This window comes from Diorhabda carinulata, chromosome 11 (genome assembly GCF_026250575.1).
Source record: "Diorhabda carinulata isolate Delta chromosome 11, icDioCari1.1, whole genome shotgun sequence".
In the NCBI taxonomy this organism is placed as follows: domain Eukaryota; kingdom Metazoa; phylum Arthropoda; class Insecta; order Coleoptera; family Chrysomelidae; genus Diorhabda; species Diorhabda carinulata.
The window spans coordinates 8,738,151-8,759,884 of NC_079470.1; the positions used below are offsets into that span (position 1 = coordinate 8,738,151).

General features: G+C 32.2%; 1 protein-coding gene across 6 annotated transcripts in view; it reads left to right on the top strand.

Annotated features, from left to right (window-relative positions):
* LOC130899651 (chondroitin sulfate N-acetylgalactosaminyltransferase 2) overlaps positions 1–21,734 on the top strand; it is a 260,579-nt gene that overhangs the window by 149,458 nt on the left and 89,387 nt on the right. For all 6 annotated transcript variants that reach the window (XM_057809742.1, XM_057809744.1, XM_057809743.1 and 3 more), the window contains one exon: positions 1,470–1,708. In XM_057809742.1, the coding sequence (XP_057665725.1) occupies positions 1,470–1,708 (239 nt within the window). The remainder of the gene's footprint in view (positions 1–1,469; positions 1,709–21,734) is intronic.

Consider the following 21,734-nt stretch of genomic DNA (forward strand, 5'->3'; position numbering starts at 1 on the left):
CATACTTCTCACGAGTGTTCAATGATAAATTCCAATCCAAACCACTTTATGTTACAAAAAGTCACCATCGATAACAAATGAACTCTGGGAATATTACTCGTATTAATCTATTGTTCTAATGGTATGAAAATAAAATACAATTAAAACATAAAAGTAGGGTAAACATGTTGTTTCAACCGGGTTATCATAAGCATTGACGAACCCAGTCAACTTTGGAGCGTTGTAACAGCATTTTAATTTAATGAAATTTAGAAAAATCATAAGGGAAAATAGAGATCCTCTACAAAGTTGTACTGACATAATTTTTTCGTGAAATCAATAAAAAAAAGTTATTTCGAAAAAAAGAAAATTTCTGATGATATTTCTCCACTTTTTTGCTTATAATTTTGTAAACTTTGGATTTATGACTAAAAGTCACTGAAACATAATTGTAGACAAAGAGATTTGTAACAAAATATGTCTTCACAAATATTTTTTAAGATCGATAGTTTCCAAAATATCGTAAAAAACGTGTTTTCACTCCTTATTCCAATACGGTGGCCGGTGGACAAGGGCGGCAACCCCACAAACTTGGGGTTAAGTTTTTATTGACCCCCCTACATATCTTCCAAAAATTGTTCAGTTTGGCCCTCAAATTCTAACATTTCAAGGGACTGTATATAGTCTAGTACCGGGAAATTATGTTGCTTTCTTACGGGTATAGTGGGAGTACATCTAATCCCAATGTATTACATTTTCCTATTATACACCTTGTTTTACATTGTTGCGTTGCAGAATAACGTTTATTCTGTTTAAAATATCCGGATACACAATAAAGCTTTGTATTATGTTCGTTCGATAAGAGTTGGAGAGATGATCAGAACTTGGAAATAATGAATGTCTAATGTTTAGTTGTAAAATTAAAAAGCATACAATGCTGTATCTGCTTCTTTGGTATTTGGTTCAGTTCACTACAAATTACAAACAAGTAATTCGAAGTGCACACTGAACAGACATATAACGATCAAATATCGACAAGAAAAGGAACGACATTTTTTTTTGTTCTCTCCATATACTATTTTCAATAAATTAAATGAACTTGGACTAGTGTTTCCACCAGAGATTTTTGGAGTGCCAAATAACCATTTAGATGCTAGACGACTCTCAATTGTCTTCGCGATATTGAAATGAACGTTCCTTATTACCGGCAGAGTTCGCAAGTCGTTGTATTATTTACACTGAAAATATATTCATAGAAAAATTAGATATAATTGATGTAAATTTCAATTGGAATTTCGAGGGAACAGTAAACTGTTTAATATTTGCAAAATCCCTTATAAAATTATCAAAATAATACCTAAATAATTTTAATTGAATTTAATTCTGTATCCTGTTTCAAATTAATGATTTTTTGTTGCTCTATACCTTTTGAACTTGAAATCTGGCTTATTAATATAATCTTGTTGACGATATTTCCTTTTGTTTTCCAGGAAACGGCGTACCTTCTCAGCCGCCATGATCCGGCTGTTGGGTACACGACTTTTCACTCGTCTTTTGTTATTAGTGTGCTCTCTAAGCTTACTCAGTTTGCTGTTTCTAAGCCGATGTGGATTCCACGGACTTGATGCGACTTCCAATTCCGGGAACACCGCGAACTCTGCAAATTCCGCATTGGATCCTCAGGATCCTGCTGAAGTCCAACCCGAAATTCAAGCCGCTTTTCTCGACGGTAAGTTATTAATTTTTATGATAGGTATGTATTTCGGCATCACAGAGGATTTACGGTCATGAAAGTTTGTTTTATAGTCAGATATAAACCTGGAAGTAATAACTTTCAGCAATGAAATTTGTTATTTCTTATATTTATATATCATTTCTAAAATATACAATCTTGTGAAAATCCTTGAATCATAATATTTTATTTTCTAAAATTACTATTTACATTTATGCTGGTTTCAATGTTCATGGACTACGAATATGTTTGTAAATAATATTTATACATAAATACATAAAATTTCGTTCCTACTGTGAGAATATCTTAAGGACTGATTCTATTTCCATCTCCCAATCCATTTATTTTGGAAACAGGACAACCATATAATCTAATCGATGTTTTACCTTCCATATGTCAAACAATATTGTGTTTTCGAGAAATTGGGTTTCCCAAATTTTCCAAATTCTCTCTAATAACGTCTCGTATCTATAGTCTAAAATACATAGACTTCATCATAAGAGGCTATTTTTCTAGAGGTTTCTGCTATCTCCAAAGCTCTACTCCTTCAAGATAACTAAGCCTTTTTTTCAGACTTTCTTCTCTTCAGACTCAGTCGATATGGACATAATTTTTTTGGATTGTCTTAAGACTAGACTATTTTTCACTAAGACTCTATCTGATCTTTTAGTTTTCCATCCAGTTTGTTATTGATGAACAGTGGAGCCTTGATCCAAAATATGTAGTCATTGCCCCTTTTTTGATAAGGTTATCTGCTTGATATACTCTGATGGGCTGGTATCCAAATTAAAGTTACTTTGCTTCTGTTATTTTAAAGTGTGTTTACATTCTCATGCTAACTAAGACATCCACTCAATAATCTTCAGTGTCTTAAAGGCCGTTTGGTTATCAGAGGGGATCTAAATATGCTTTATAGAGAGAATTCTATTCAAATTTGTTCATTGCTGGCGTTTCTACTTGGAAAATATATAAAATATTTCTGTGTCCATCATGCAATGCATTTGGTGATGCTCAAAATATGTGACATTTATTGTTTCATTAAATGTATGCTCACGCTAATAGATCATTGAATCTATTATGTATAGTTTTGATTTCCCAATTTTTTCCGAACTTTACACAATACCATCTCTCATCAAAAAGTATCGTGTATTTTTTAAAAATAAAAGGAGATGCACAAGTATATTCTGGACATTATGTGTAAAGTTACCTTAACTGTAGAATTTTAATGGTTATAACCAAAGAACACAGTTCTAGCAAGGCGAATCGAAATTTTTCCTGGAAACTTGGTCTCCAGGAGATGTGACATAATTTGGCCTCCACGTAGTCCCGACTTACAACCTACGATCTACGATCTACGTCAGCAAACCGACTTCCCTGGCACAAGTAAAAGAATATATCCGTCACAAAACGACAGTCATTATGGTAAATACCTCTCGACCCGTCATAGACAATTTTAGTTTTCGATCATAAGACAGATATGAGTATATTTTTACTTTTCTCAAAATAGTTTTTTCAATGTGAACTTCCATTTGAGACAACTTGTATATAATAATTTTGTGCCTTCTGCTTTGAGCAGAAATAGATTAGAGTTGTAATTGGAACTCATTCACTTTGCAGATAATAAGTCTGTGGACATAAATGATAGACGTCAAGGATATAGCATCAAATTGTCAGTTGAAGTTCACTAATGAAGTTATTCCTAACGGAATTTCAACCTTAATCGAGACTATGATCTCATTTTGAGGTCGTCTCCTCATCAGGAAATGCATTCCAACTTTACAACCAAGTTGTGTAATCCAAAAGGATATACCTATAGTATGTTGCCTTATACTATAAGGCCAATAGCGATAAATGACTGACACAAAAAGTTATTGATTTAACTAAAGATTGTTTCAATGATGGCAGGAATGTGAAAACATGTGAGAACCATCCTATGGTAGCGATCACTTTATGCAGAAATCGAAAATCGTATTCTTCCACAAACAACAGTAGCAACAAAAAATAGGAAAAATTTGACACAAATACGTTACAAATAAAACAGTTTGGAACATAACAGTAAGAATTATACATACAAAAAACTTCTAGACGGAAAACTGAAAACTTTTAATTATAATTTAAGCCCCTGTGATGGATGCGGCCTATACCTGGAAACAAATTACTAGTGAGCCATGTGAAACACGGATGATCGTTCGTCTATGAGAGAGTAATGTAATAATTAATGTTACGGCCTTTGAATGGAAAAATATCGAAAAAAAAGTACATATAAGTACTTTGTTTCTGGGTAAACACTATAACTTTCAGATAGTGGCAGTTGTCGGGTTAAGAAACAATAAATTCTGGAATCAAAATCATATGAACTAGGTAAACTCCTTTCTATTCACTTGAGTACGAAGAGAAGCCCCTATTCAAGACCCGAATCTGTTAGAACCACAATTTCAAATTAATAGTTCTGAAAGAATCTTCTATCCAAAAGCTACAGCTGAATTAATGATATCAGAAATAAAATTTTGTTGAAATATACAGGAAAAACATTCGAATGTATCAGTGGGATATCAGTTTATATCTCTACCGTTCTTTATTGATTGTTACTCATGAGCTATTTTTCGAATTTTGGCGAAGGTGCAACTCGATTCGCCAATTTCAAGGAATAAATTTTGATCAATGCAATAATGTCATACGAACCAAATATTTCCAGTAACAGTATAAATTAATGGAAAATTCAAGCTTATAAATTCCCAGGGAAATATTAGGGGAAACATAAAATCAACTGAATGTTTTTCAAATTGGTGACTCAACTCCAATTGAGTAAAAACACCAAAAATACTACCGTTTAACAAAACAAAACAAAATTGAGGAAAATTTAGCAAAGAACACAACTTTTCGCTTACAAGATGAGCAACTGTAGAGCTGAATCGATCAGGAATTTAACCACTACCGAATCAAATGATTATGACTAATGGGAAACAACAAAAATACTAGATAGATCGTAATCAACAAATTATCCGATTTTATTCCTAGAGGATGGGAAAACATAAACCAACGTAATGCTGATATGGTTGCTGCGCACTTAGAACAAGTCTTTAAACTCAACTCTTCAGATAACAATTTTAGCATTGAAGCTGAAGTCAAATATTGTCTACAGTCTACAACTGGAATTTTAGATACAAAAATCAAAATAGCAGCTGAACTCCAAAAAATCTTTCGGATGACTCAAAATGTTTCAAAATACTGGAGTAAATACTGAATGAGAGTAAGAGGTATCACACAAATGTAGAAAGCAGATTATTTGGTAGTCCAAATCACACTAATAATTAAACAAGGAAAAGTCTACTGACAAGGCAGCATCTAAAAAACCGATTCGTCTCATTGTGATTTTATTCTGTACATTGAAATTTTATTTCATTTGTGTCTTTATTTAGTTATTTTTATGTTTGTTTTTTAGTTTTTACAAGTTTCTGTCTACAAATTGTAACAAATATTTGACAATAGAGCATTTTTCTTCCTCTCTATTACCTGTATTGTTAAAACTACTAGGAAAGTTACTCGTAGAGAAGTCAGAAATGGTTGCAAATGCCAGACGACTGTCCTAGATAATAAAAACTCACTGAGAAGTCAAAACCTTACAGAGCAATTAGTTTATTACCCGATAAATTGGAACTACTATAAACATTACTAATACAGAGAACCGAAACGATCCTAGAAATCAGTTAACTAATACCTAATAATAACTTTGGATTTAGAGCGCAGCATGCCCCAATGAAACAAGTTCATTAAATTACAAAATAGTCTATAAGTCTTTTGACCTGACACGACGAACTACTATTATAATTAATTCAGAGGGTAGTGTACTTTGCCCGATCCTCTATCTTATGTATACAGCTGATGTTCTCACGCATAAGATCGTCATTATAGCATTGCTTCCCAAGTGATACAGAAAGCTATTTCCTCGTGGCTAGAAACTGAGAGTTGAAGTGATTGAAATTAAATCCGTTCATGTTAACTACAGCCAATAGAAAAGATTGAACTGTGGTATGGTACGGGAATCCTCTACAGTAATAGATCATCTGGACCAACTACCAACCTCATACTAATCAAGAGAAAGCAAAGCAGCCTAAAATTTAGTGAACTATAATGGTAAATGTGTCGGATATCCTAAGTAATACTCAACAACAAGCTGCAACTATACAAAATTATACTGGAACCCATCTGGAGTTGTTTAACAGCATCCAATTGTGATTCTGTAATTTTTTAGAGCTCTAGTTAGTTCTCTATGGTATGTATTTAATAATATTATTGTGCACGATTTTAAAATGAAGTTAGTTGATTAAGAAATGTCTCACTTATCCTAGAAATACAATCACCCAACGTATTAGATCAATAATATTTCCAGTGAGTTATTCAAAGAACTAGGCTTTTCAATTGCCTATTGATATACTGTTTTTAGATAATTGATCATACCTAGCTTCTATTGCGAGTATATTCACAATATTCTACGATTTCTATTTTCCATCTAATATGATTATTTTATCAATCAGTAAATGTATTCTGGCTAATTTATTCGAACGAGGAAGTCTATTTCTCATATGTATGACTTGTTATACTTTAAATATTCACGTGTATCGTGACTGGGGAAGTTTCTAGAAACAAAAACGAAAAACACTGTCAGTTCAGGCATTTGCGGTTTGTCAAACAGATCACGCATTTCGACACAGTAATTAAATTGTTGTGGCCCGCGTTCTATCCGACACTTCTCTCGAATACCAAAACCACAACCACTATTACTATCGAAATCAGTAGATAATATAGAAACACTTTGCAGGAGTAATAAATTTGATATTCAACAAAAGAGATTCGCTGCTATATTTGCCAATGTCTGTTTTTAGAAAAGTTAAGTTTCATTTCATTCACGATTTCGGGAATAAGAAATGTACGTACCAAGCGGAAATAAATTCTAGTCGTTCAATCTAGACCACAAAAGCTCAGATTGTTTCTTAGACAAATTCAAATCACGTACTAAATCGTTTCAATTACTTCGTAACATTAAATACCACTCTCTTGAAACTAGGAACAGAATTCTGACTTTCTGCTCTGATTCGGAGGCTTGGGCACAGACAGTTCTGCACTATGTAGGATTGGTCTGATAGCTGAGGACTAGTTTGGGTACTGGACAGTCTGTTTGGACTTGATTATGACGCCTTCTGTTCGAATCAAACAAAAATACTAATCACTTACCTGATCTTTTGGGCACGTCCAAATCATTGGTATACCAAAAGACAAATGTCTAGATTTTTGTTTAGCCCAACCTAATAGGAGTCTCAAACATATAAATGGAACCCAGGATTTATCTAGGTGGCGCACCGGAAACCGAAAATAGACTAAATGGCACGTTTCAATTAATAGCGAGAATTGTCGATGTAATTATTAATTCTACACGCACATACCAAAAAGTGTATGGGTTATATAAATACTTTTGCGACATATTTACAATATAAAAAACGTAACGTAGTTAAATGTAATCGTTATACAGTCGCCTAAATCAAATTATTGAAACAAAAACACGTAATTGAGGTCAGAAAAGAATATATAGCTGTCACAAAAAAAGTGGATGTGACTGAAACAAAATAATAATTTTTTTTTTGATGAGGGTATAACAAAAACACAGAGTTCATGTGACAAAAACAGTGTTTACCAGTGTAATTAGTAATGGAAGTCCAACAAATATAGTGTTTTCAGTGAACTAACTTTCCAGAAATCAAATACCAGCCAATTAAGTCATTGAATTTTTATTGACAGATGCAAAAGGAGAAGTTACCCTATTTTATTCTCTCAATTGTGCTATGTCAATATACCTGAAAAAATAAAATGGTTTTAATGAGCTGGAAATGATAGAACGAAACAATATGCAATATACTACTATTTTCTATGGAAATCTGATTATTTGTTTATACAAGTGACATGAAATTGACTGTTCTATTTCATCTAATTGGAAATATGTGTAGCTTACGGTTTATTCAGGCCTGAGGTTATAATATGAATCTGACAAATATGTCGATAATATAAATTGAGTTCTTCTCTGAGCTCTTGGATTAACACATTTATAATAAAAAAAACTGAATACGGGAGGGAAAATGGAGAGAAATCGATTCAATATACAACCTGTCAAATGAAACTTTTCCTTGAGTTATTGAAAAAATATCCATTTGTTTCGTGTGTTTATGCTATTCGACTTCAGATAAAGGGTGAATTTGACAGCACGTTACTACTTTTAGATGGATTGTTGATTTTAATATCTTTATCTTTATTTCCAAAACTCTTTTACAGACATTTTTCAATGCTCGGTATGAAAAAAATGCAAAATATTGCTATATAAATAAATTGGATTTGTAACATGGAGTCAAAGAGATATTTCTCATATTGAAATATTTAAAATTTGGAACGATCAACAGAAAATTGTTGTTTGTACTGAAAAGCTCGCACTCTATTCTCAAATTTAGTATTTAAAACTTGTGATATCTGTATTTCTCCCATATTCAAGTAAACGAAAAATTTATTGAGATTCGAATAATTTTTTCAAACGTCAACCCATTAAAAGCCTATACAATAAAGTTTTTTGATAACATCGACATCAATTTGATAAATAATTGGGTACCCATACAAAAAAAAACGCCTAAATGGAATAGAATGTGATATGGAAATATTATGGGAAACATGCGATGAACTAATGCATTCAATGAATTTCTTCCAAATGTAATTTCATATTTTCCAATAATTACCTAGTTATTGAATACTATTCGTATGCAAAAATCATCCTTATCAATCAACCTATATTCGAACAAAAAATGTTTTTATTAAATTCTGATAATGGAACAATCCTTTCAACAGATGACGAATCCAGTTAAGTAAGTTTTCTTTTATCTACTAACTTTTATCTACTGTTACACATCTTCATCGTCATATATTTTTTTCTTATCCAAAGCTCACATTATGATTTTATTTCTATGTATGTTTGTTTTCCACTTAACATATAATGTATTCCTATCTTGTGAATTTTTGCTAATACTCTTATGAAATCATAAACTCGTGTAGCCTTATGAGAAAAATTCATTAAATTTTGGCATTAGATATAGATACGCATGACTAAGGGTAGTAGTACTTGGAACTCGATTCGAGAGCTTAACAGCTCAACAGGCCTTATGGGCCCAAGGCTTGGAGTCGCTATACTGCTCTTCTCCGTCTATTTTTGGTCATGGCTGCTTCACGCCAGTTCTTTCTAAATTTTCATGCTTCCATCCATGTTTTCCATAGACGCCCTATTTTTCTTTTCGCTCCTTCACCCAACTGTCTTCGTCCATTCTGGTTATATGCCCCATCTAACAGAGTCTTTTTGCTCTGACCACATATCCCATCTCAACTTGACCATACTTTGATCTCTGCGTTCGATCTTCTCCAGTCGTTTTGCTCTCACACTCCTCCGAAAATCCTCCTTAGTACCTTTCTCTTTCTAATGTTTATTTTATCACTTTTTATTTTGTTCATGATTCTACACTCACTGCCATACAGCACCGTTGGTTGTATAACTGTCTTGTGAATGCGTAACTGGCGGCTCCTAAAATATCTTTTGATCTTAATAGTCCTCGTAGGACTCCAAACGTTTTTTCCGTCTCGCCAGTCTTTTGTCGATTTTCCTTGTACACCTTCTTTGTTTGTCACTGTCATTTCCAGGTGTTTAAACTCCTAAACTTTATCAAATCTATACTTCTTGTTTTGCTCTGTCGTCACATTCAATTGGTTGCGGCTGTTCAGATTCCTTCCTATCTCCATATATTTGGTATTTTCTTCATCAATGCGCAGTCCATATTCTTTTGCTTCCTTTTCAAAGAATGGGAACATTTTTTCTAGATCTTTATTAGTTCCACACATCATCCGCGTAGGCAAGTGTTTGTGTCATGTCATTACTTTTCAGGATCGTTTCTAATACAATATTAAACAGCACTGTCGATAGTGGGTATCCTTGCTTCAAACCTCTTTTTGTTCCAAACTTTTCCGTTAGGCTTTCTCCGACAGCTACTCCATTCTTGGTTTTATTCAGAGTCATTTTTACCAAATGTAGTATTTTCTTAGGTATTTCAAGTGCAACTAACGCCTGGAATAAAAGTTTTCTACTTGTTAAACCAAACGCCTGCTTGAAATCTACAAAGAGGAGCTTCATGTTTAATCCTTGGTCATAGCTATTGTTCTGGATTGTTTTCAGACTGAAAATTTGATCACTAGTTGACCTTTCGTTTTTAAAGTTCACTTGTTCGGCCAAGTATTTGCCTAATCCATTTTTTATAATTTTAGTGAAAATTAGTGAATAGTGTATTAATAATATAAATTCAGTGGTTATTACAGTGTTTAGTGAAATGTGTAAATGTATGAAAAACAGAAAAGTATGCCGTGATTGTAAGTTTATACCAACAAACATTATTTCACAATAATTCTAGTGAAATATTTTTTTCACTTTTTGTATTATCTCTCCTCACTTTCGTGTATAACTTTTGAACTCATTGCGTGTAAAGATTTCCAGGATTCCATGAAGTGTTCTTAATATTTAGTGAAGATTAACGCATATTTTAGCATCCCTATCCTTATTTATGAACTTCAACTGCTTCTTTATTTATAGAATACCTAATCATATTCGTACATTACAACAAATATTCACTCTGTCAACTTGTAGTACGTAAATTTGATCTTTTTCTAATAACATTTATTTGATAATCATGAATATTCAGAATCATTCAACCAGTTTGTTTTGAGAAAATTCACCCTGTTTTTGAAGGAATCAATTTTCTATGGAAGACAAGTGTTTTCAAGATGATTGAGATCAATAACAAGCATAAGCATTGGAAATCACTTAATCACACCACTTAATCTTTGAAGGATAAAATTGGAATTGTTAAAATAACTTAGCAGTATGAAGGGGCAGATAGGTATTGTAACTTTTTGTCAAATAAAATAAAATACAAGATGTTATTCTTCATAATATAAGACGATATTATCATCAATATTGAATGATGTCAAGGTACATAAACACAAACTAAGACTTTTTAATATTCATTCTTTCGTGTGAAATTTGTTGACGGAACAACACTGGTACGACCCTAGAAGCATATGAATTCGATAAAAATAACAATTGTTATTTTAGATATTCAAACTTATCATAATATAGAAACAAATAAAGTGGCAACGAAACGTCAATAGGATTCACTTACCTAGATTAAATTCGAAGTCTCTATTAGCGATATAAGAAGGGAAAAAAGGTTTACTGGTATCTGTGATGTTCTGAGAGACATGTTCTTTTTCTCAATGGCACTGCTATGTACATACATAATTTACTGCCTTATATAAAAAATTCAGTCCAACAAGATAGTGCAACGTGACATTCAAGCAAATCCGAAACATCATGATTATTTAAAATAGACATTTCTAGTAATCAATCCTCTATCGACACTATATTCGGATCTTACTTTCGAGGAAGGGGACAGTATGTTAATTCGTTCATTGGTAACAAATAATGCGATTCCAAGGCCTCTATCTACCCAATCCTAGGATTTTCACCGAGGAAATTATAAGGCATCGAGAACACTCATTACACTAATACAATCACTGCAGGTCTTGAGCTAACTGCTACAGATAGTATTGAAATGTAATAAAACAATTACGTACATCTTCGACCATCTTAGTTGATATAGAAGCACTTCTCTTATTATTAGAAATTATGTGATTTATTTTTAGCGTATTTGATATTTTCGGAAATATTAAAAGTCATTTGGTGCTAAATCGGGTATGATTACGGCAAGTATGGATAGAAAAAAATACTTTCAGCGGCTAAAACTCACAAATCAAAAGCAATTTATGATACAACGCTTTGTGATAATGAAACCATACCATTTGCCAGGTATGTTTCTTGACAAAGAGATTGTAATTTCCTTACTAAGCTTTATAATATTATATCGCCTATGTGAACGAATATTTATGTCCAGTTTTGGCTCATTCCCATTTCTTTTTTAGACTGAAAAGGAAATAGTTACAGCTACTCACACTGGATAAATCTTAAATTTTTTCCCGTAGAGTGGTCAGTAATATCGAATAGTAATTTCCAGTTATTTTTCTACCCTTATCTAAAAAATCAATCATGATCACTGCATGGCAATCCCAAAAAACTGAAGCAAGAACTTTTCCAGCAGATTTTTGGACACGAAACTTCTTAGGACTTGGAGAACCAGAGTGTTTCCATTCTTTCGATTTTTGTTTTGTTTCTGGATCGTAGAAATGTACCCAAGTTTCACCCATAGTAACAATTCGGTTAAGTAGTCTACATTGTTCTCAAATCGAGCACAGATCGAACGCGATGCTTCTACCCTTGCACGTTTTTGGTCAACATTCAAACATTTGGGGATCAATTTGGCAGCAATTTTTCTCATGGCCAAATTGACGTGAACTATAAGATGAACGCATTGGTATGAAATATTCAGTGCTTCAGATCAGATCCGTTTTAGCCCAATTCGACGGTCTGATAAAATCATGTCATGAACTGCATCGATATTTTCGTAGACTGACACAGAAACTGACCTTGGATTGGATTGTTCGTTGCTAACTGTATATCAATACATCCTCGTATTGTTTTTTGTTGCTGTTTTTCACGAGTAACTAAATAGATTACATAGGCCGTCTCTGCAACCAAACACCCCCTTTAAAATTAGGAAACAGCCTTTAGCACACAGGGCGCTTCCCTCTACCATTTCTCATTAACTACTCTGCTAAAATTAAGTCTCCTCAGAACTCTGTTTTAATTATACATAGCTTGGTGTAAAAGACAGAATCTCGAGATGTCGACAACATCTAAGTGCTGGAAATTATTAGTTAAAAGGGCAAATTAAAGGCAGGAAGTGACTTGAGCTACAAACAAAAGAGTAAAGAGATGTCGCGTTCAACACTGTTTCCGTAATAGCACAATGTTACATGATATATTGAAGATGATATTCACGCAGAAATGACAATTTTGGTAGCAGAACAGATCTTGTTGAAGAAGCTTCTGGACAATCACGATTGAATGAATATTTTGAGTTTTCGTAAATTAGATAAATATTGAAAGATACAATATCTCCTTCACTTAATTAAATATCAAATCATATCTTTCATATTCCTTTCCTATGACCGCTTCTGAATTTGATTTATTTCTTCAAATTTCCAAAATTCTGTAATATAGTCGACTGATAATTGTAGCTTTATTTCTGTAGCATTAATTTTCGAAATATCTTTTGAATACATACATTATTTGGTTACAGATATAATTGAATTTGAATTTGAATTATATTTATTCTGTAAACCAAAGTATTCAAATTCAAAGCAAAACTCTAATTTATTTGAATAATTTATTATGAAAGTGTTGCTCCGAAAGCTGTTTTTTTCGACACAAGTGTACCAAAACCATCATCACTGCTGGAGTATCTTCATCCTCCTCTCCTTTCAGAATTTTCCAATCCACATTTAATTTCCTTAAACTCATCTATAAATTTAAGCGTTGAGTAGATTTTGAAGTAGAGCTAGAAAAAAACTAACTTCAAATTTTCTCAAATTAAATGTCTGTTTTGAGTGATATTTCGAAATATCAATTACAAATTCATGTATTATACCCAGGATTAATCAATATTTTTTAATTGAATGTTATATTTGATATGTATTCGAGCTATCCATTTACTGATAATCACTGCATGTGATTACATTATTAAAATAATGAAGCTTCGTCTGTATATTTGTATGAATATATAGAATTTGATGATTAAATACTTCAAATTATAATTGCTATAGGCAGTATCTATTTGTCTAGTTAATTCCAATCGAATTGATATAATGCAATATCTATGTATAAATATTTATGCACCAAGTTCCACAATTTCTTTTATCTACGATCACCAGTAAAATCGTGAAATCACATATTACGCTTACCTCCAAAAGCATGAGAAAAGTAACAGTGCTTTTCAAATGGGATAATTATTATTATTTATCAAGTTACCTCAGATAATTTTGTGTTCTGTCCAAGGTTCTGTAATTGTGAAAATTTTGGCACTAAGAAGTGTGAAACGTCATTGTCATTTTGCAAAATATTTTTCTAGATTTTTATTGATAAAACACTGATTCTTAAGCTCAATAAACATGGAAGAAGAATATGATCGCATTCCTCCTGAAATTGTAGAAATCTCGTGCAATGTAACTCGAAACCTGCTTCAAGAACAGTAAAGAGAAATTTACGTGATGTCATATGAAGATTTTTTTCATTAATGTAACAAAGAAAATCAAAAATTATACGGAAAATGTTCTTATTAGTTATTTTTCGGAAAAGTCAATCCAATATCAATGGAAACCATCAACGTTATGGTCCTATTAGTAAATGTTGGAAACTACCATAAATTTAAATTCAAATATTGATATAAGTACATTCCATAAATTTGTTTCTTTCGGAGAGCTATAAACCAAGTTTCTTAGATATTTACAAGAAATATGTGTATTTGCCACCTTCAGAAGTAAATAATGAACGTTCTTTTCCATCTATCGCAAGAATAAATGTATTAAACTACCTGTTTAAATTTACCCAACCTCAAGGACTACACAGGTCACTGTTTCAGGCGATATCTGCTTCTCTACTTGCCGATTATATTCGAGAATAGGTATATCAAAAATTCTCATAACAATAAAGAGCTAAAACCCAGCATTTTCCCCCTTTTTTTGTTAAACAGTCGAAAGCCAACATAGATAATGTTGGTGATATCGTCTCATCTTATTTCTTCTAAATTTTTTCACCATATTGACATGAATGAAAAAGATTATATATATATATATATATATATATATATATATATATATATATATATATATATATATATATATATATAATGTACTTGATTTTAGGTCTCTTCTGTTTTAAAATTAGTTTTTTTTTTGATAGTTTGTGAAAGAAAGATAAATTTTGACGTTTCGACTTTTCTTTTAGTCTTTATCAAAATATGTTATTGACGACACTGACAATTTGCTTATTTATATTGATCTATAGATGACTTTCATTATGAATATCAAAATAAGGATAAAATCAACTTAGAACTTTGTTCCAATAAGAAAAATTAATTTTTCCTTGGTTCCTACATCTCAAATATATAGCGGTAATCAATTAAATTTATTCGAATTTACAAAATAGAGATATAAATTTTACTTAAATTACTTAGATCTTTTTTAAGTTTCAAAATTACTCTCAATTTTTTCGTTTCATCTTAAAACAAAAGTAATAAGTTTCAGAAATTCGGATATGTTAACGTTTTTTTTTCATCGCTCATGGATTTTATGATATACTACATATTATGACAACATCGTTAATGATTGTCAACTTTATTGGAAAAATAAACCAATAAAATATTTTCTCACAGATTTTCCTCATTATGTTTCTGGTTTTTGAATGTGATGTATTCTGTACAAAATTTGTGGTGTTATGTGGAGTAAATCCAATGTGGTCGTATTTATCAATTTCCGTAGCTACGGGGGAGTGTTACTGATAATTTTAACGCTGTCACAATCTATATTGATTATTATGAACACTTATACTTCTCTGAATAATCAATTAAACAACAAACGACTGTTTGTCACAAGTGTTTATGTTTATATTAAACTGTGTATTTACGAAAATTACTGGGCCGTATCATAGTAAAATTATGTGAAAACGGAAGAGGTAGATTCACACTTTCGCTATTGATATAAATATGAACTATTCTTAAGAAAGCGTAAAATTTAAAGCAATAAGAAATAAAATGCTTTTAGTGAAAAATTACATGTCGCGCTAAAGTTCATTCCTTGGACGACTGAAATTTTAGAATGTGACCAAATAAATGCAGAAATTGTAATTTAAAATTCAAAAGCTGAAGATAAAAAGCATTATATAGATGAAAACGGAAATTTCCGGACTTTTCTCGGATATAGAACATGAAACTGTAATTCCAAGAAATATTTGCATATTTTTTCAATTCCAGATTTGAGATCGACTGAGTGAGATTTCAACTGCATAACGACATTCTTGATTTCCATTACTAAGACACGAAATCGCTATTAGTGTACAATTTTGAATTTTTATCTGGAAGTTTTGTTATTATAAAAATATGTAAGTATAAAAATATTATGAAAGGGGATATTAGAAATGTAGATGAAGTGTAGAAAAAATACATTGTCCTTCATTGATACGTCCAATATAATTCCAAACTGGAATTGTCAGCAGATTCGTTTCCAGGTTACATAACTACCAGCAGCATAGATATTAAATATATTTACTCTTCGGTTTCTTTATGTATAATAATTATGATCTACTCGATTTGACATACACTGATCAAAGTGTCACGAAATATCTACCCAATATTATCAAGAATCACAGTACTGAAATTTGGTGAATGATAAATTCAGATTATTCCAAATCATTTGGATTGGATCAAAGATGGGTGTAATGACAAACGAGTAGACCGAATTAATTGCAAATTATTTCGAAGCGTTTTCATTATTTGACAAAATTATTTTTCTAGTGATATATTTTAAGAGAGATAAATACTAGAAATTTTTGGAAAGAATATGGTAAACTATCCAATGACGATGATCATGAAAAACTATACATAGAATATTGACGATACGAGAAATCGATTTATCACATCTATTTTATGCGATAACATTTACTTCTTCTCACTTACTTACAGGAAGGCTAACAGATATCGAACCATGGATAGATAACTTTGTTCGATAGATCTCATCAAGATCTATCTGTGTGTGAAAAGTCATGACCTAACCTAACCTTCTTCTTCTTCTTCCTGCTGTGTATAGACATCATTGCCTGTTTTTCTTCACATCATTGCCTCTGCTCAGTCACCTAGGAGGTTGTCACTCCATCCTTTCCTAGGTCTTCCAAGGCATCTTTGTCCTGCTGGTGATTTGTCCCTTGATATTTTCACAATTCATTCATTCTTCCGTCATGCGGTCAATGTGCTCATTCCATTTTATCTTTATATCCAGTACCCAGTCATTGATGTTAACTATCCCGCATGTTCGTCTTATGTTTTCACTTCTTTCTCTATCCATTAGTGTTCTTCCTGCTATTCTTCGAACTATTTTCATTTCTGTAGTCTCCAATATCCGTTTCGTTTTAGAGGTCTTAGGTCGGGTCTCTGCTGCATAGGATAATATAGGTCTGATTGCGGTCTTGTATATGCGGGCTTTTGCTTAAGTTCGAATGTATTTATTTCGCCAGATTATGTCATTTAGATATGCTGCTGCTCTGGAGGCTCTTGTAGCTTGGTTTCTTACTTCAGTCTCCAGGTCCCCGTGTCCAGATATTTCGATTCCCAGATATTTAAATTTCATTTCCTGGTGTATTATTTTGTTATCCACCACAAGCTTATATCTGATCGGTGTCTTGGAAGTAACCATTGATTTTGTCCTCGTTCTCCGCCAACAGTACTGCATCGTCTGCATAGCACAGGATTTTGACCTCTTTATTTCCCATTTTGTATCCTCTTAGTTTGCGTACTTGTTTTATGATTTCATCCATCACTATGTTAAATAGGAGCGGGCTGAGAGAGTCCCCTTGCCTAATGTCCCTATTTACAGGTATCTGTTCAGTTATTAACCTAACCTAACCTCACAATAATTACTAGATTTTAATTTTATCTATTGACTTTTCGTGTCTCGTATCATCAATAGTCTATAGTTTTTCAAGATGATCGTCGTTGGGTAGCTTATCACACTTGTGCCAGTTTTTTTAAATGTATAAATGCTATATTTTTGTCAGTTTTCGTTCTATTTTTGCGTATTTTCTTGAATATTAGGCAATCATCAAACCAATTTTCTATCATATCATGATAATATCATCACCAATAGTAACCCCTCAACTACACACATCTTTATTTCCTGCATTTCTGATGTTATCAACACAACCAAGTTTCGACTAAATCTATTGAAGTTTTGTTTGTCATTCCCCACTTCTATTTTAATAAAATACCTTTGCTTACATTCAAAATATTTGAAGAGATTTCATTAAAACATAAATAAAATTACAATTCCTAATTAGAATAAATATCGGCTGGGGCCCAGCATGTAGTAGTTTTTTTTGAGTTTTGATAATTTTTTATTCAGTTCTCAAATCTATTGTATCTAATATTAAAAGATGATATTTGGAAAAAATCTACCTAACTCTTAAGATTTGAAATAATTATCATATGTAGATTAGGTTTTCGATTAGTTCCAGCTGAACCCGAATAAAATTGCAATTTGTGATTAGAATGAATATGAGCTGGTGCTCAGCATGTACTTGTCTTTTTTGTGTTTTGAAAATTTTTTGCGAGTTGTCTTGAGAATCCTATGCAGTTCTTAAATCCATTGGATCCAAAGATTAAGAAACACTGTTACAACAGTTTTTGGCAACAGAAATGTGAATTATACTACAAGACCAGTTATTGTAAAGTACCTGAAAGGAAATCAGTACATTCATTATAATCAGTACATATTGAAAACACAAGTATTAATTCAATAAAAAAATATAAGGTTGGTTACTTATCACTTTCGCTTTTTACTGATAGAGAGCCTTGCTTTATTGTTTGAATAACTTACGTAACTTTAGAAGCAAGTAGAGCTTGATTTCTAATAAAGCTGTTATTTGTTGCTTAATTTTAAACTGAGTGCAGAAACGAACATTTTTGACATATTTTACTCAGTTATTTCCGTGAAGAAAAGAAATATGTGTAGCTTATGTTACTGCGCACGTGTCAGAATTGATATAAAAAATTCCGTTCTGAAGATTTTTCCTTCAAAGATGAGCAACGTTCTGGTTGGCCAGAAGTTAATGATGACCCAATCAAAATCATAATTGAAGAGGATCATCATATAATTGTTCGAGAGACTACGAAGAGGCTAGATGTGTCGCACACAACAATTGAAAAACCTTTAAAACATCTTGCGCTAGTTAAGAAGCTTGATATTTGGGTACTTTACGAATTGACAGAAATTCATTCAACACAAAGAATCAACATTTGCGATATGCATCTTAAACGAAATGAAATCGACCCTTTTTTCAAAAGAATCATCACTGGTGGTGAAAAATGGGTCCTTTACAGTAACATAGTTCGAAAACGATCATGGATCCAACACGATGAACCAGCACAAACCACATCTAAAGAGTTTAATTTCACGACCGGATAATGAGGAAACGCTGACAACCGATTTAAATATCTGAGACCACAGTGGCGTTTCGAGAGAAATCAGAGCAGTGATATATCTGTGGTATAGCATAGTCACAGCGCCCTGCTAAATTCTTACAATTTTGTGTAACCCGGTCTAAGAAACCATTGCGTGACTATATTACGGTTAACCCTTGCTATCTAAGAAGATGCAAGGAATGTGCTAGAATTATTGATACTTGCTGGTGCTATTTTAGATGCAAAAGCTCCAACAACACTATTTTCAAAAATTTTCTCTTGGGAATGCTTTCCATCCTTCTGTTTTAATGATAGAATATCTACGCTGAAATTGTCTATGATAGTAGAAATTCGTCCAGTTGACTTGAGTATCCATTGCATTTCTCTATTCTATTGGATCTTAAAACCAAGATACCCTTTTTTATTGGTATAGTGAGAATCTTATAGTTTATCTGCATGTTTGAATGATATTTCATAATGCAATTTCCACCAAATCCACAATCAATTTGAACTCAATAGCCGATCTTTAGCTAATTATAAGGTAGTACCAGAATTATCTCTCCTTTCAATTTTTTATGCCTATATATTTACAGTATATTTTTTCAACTTCGTCATCGTTAACATCTATTATTTATATTATTGTTAAATATTATATTCAAACACATAAAATGAAAAATATTCCCATGAATGCTCTATATTTCCGTATAAATGTATCATTATTACATTTTCTCCTTACACTTATCAACAACTATTTAGAGTCAAAGTCGGATGCTATAAATTTATTGATAACGTCCAAAGTAACTCAAACTCACTGTAACAAAATTTAATTAAAATTCTAGTTCTCGAAAATTTGTGAGGACACTTCCATTTAACGTTTTCAAATGTTTCAATTTATGCCCTCTCTGACTATTCTGGCTATGGCGAAAAGAATGATTCACTGCATTGAGACTCGATTTTTTTTGTTTTTTTTTATGGAACGCAGTATATCTTCGAAAGTCGCGGACTGCGGATTTGTGATATATTTTCATGAAAAAAAAACTTTTTGGAATTGTTATGAACCCAAATCCATTTAATCTGTAATGAAAATTTTGATAGGCATTGGTATGAGAGTGTAACTTTGTAATAGGGCTTTTTTCAAGTTATCAAACGTTGCTAATAATAAAATATGTAATTATACGATTCGCTTCATTTTTTTCAAATCTAATTCATTTAAAATATTCAAGTACGTATGTTTTTATTCTTTATCTTAGGATATAATAACTAAACTGAATATATTTATTTTCTTATCCCTCATTTAATTACTTTGTTCAATCTACAAAATGGAGTAGAGTGCAACTGTTGGTTTCAACATCTGTAAAATGATGAGTTGACACGATCTGTCTATTCTCTACTATTTTTGGTTATTTCTTTCTATGTACGGCTTATCTATTCACATCTATTTTCCAATTGTTCTTCTCCATGTTCGTCTAGATATTTCTGGTTATATTTGTTGCTCGTGTCCGTGGTGTATGACTTGTCACTTATCCATTCTCTTCTTGGCTTGGAAACTGTTACGTGTAATTCCTTACCTCGAGTTTATGATCTATAGGTTACTTATCCTGCTTAACTGGAATTTCTGGAACCGTGAGTGATATTCATACTGAATACACTATTTACACCACCACTACACCAAAACTCACGATTACACTGTCTGATATGAGCGCTTCCATAACCAAGTTATCGTCTTCAGAAGTAAAGTGTCTACCTTTAGTATCGTGGACATGGCTTCGGTTTTTTGGGATGCGCGTGGAATAATTTTCATTGACTATCTTTAAAAAAAAACTGTCAAAGTACTATGCGAACTTATTGCAACGTTTGAGCGAAAAAATCAAGCAAAAACGACCGCATTTGGCTAAGGAGAAAGATAATGCACCAGCTTACATATCAGTTATTACAATGGCCAAATTTAATGTATTTCTACCTAATGAACCCTATTCACCATATTTAGCTCCCTCGGATCAGTTTCTGCTCCCATACTTGAAATAATGGATCGGTGGTCAAAGATTTTCCAACAATGGAAAGGTGATATCGGCAGTCAATGGATATTTTGAGGAGATTGACAAATTTTCTTATAAAAAGGGTATCGAAGTTATTGTATATCCCTGCGAAAAGTGTATGGAGCCGAAAGAAGATTCCGTTGAAAAATAAATATATTATTTTAAAAAATTTTTGTGTTGTCTTCGTTGGGCCAAGTACTTCTTAGACCATCCTCGTATATATCAAGTACAAAAAAATAGCCAATGCTAATTTCAAATTTCATTTCATTTCCAATTGCTTTGTTAATTTGTTTATCCATATATATGATTTCGTTGCATCTTCCAATCACTATTGGCCGATGAAAACAATAATTAAAATGGTGCACATTTTGAAAATCTCTTCTTCAATCATTTTCAGAATTACTTCGTTCTCTCTCTCTTTAAAACTCTTTAATCCAAATGATACACCACAATTCATAGGAATGATATTAATCAAACGCAAAGGACACACAATCCTCACGGAAATTGGATGTGAATCAATTTTGGAGATGTAATTCAACTCCATAAATACGCAGATTTCCAACTGGGGTTATTGAATCAAACCTTTATGCCTACTTCAATATTTAGTTTGGCTTCGGTTGTTTCTATAGTTCTTGTATTATACTGTGTTTTTTAAAATTGATACAAAAATATAATTTTAGTTCTTGAAGTAGGATAACGAAATTGCAATATCTATTTATATAGTAGAATTTGATA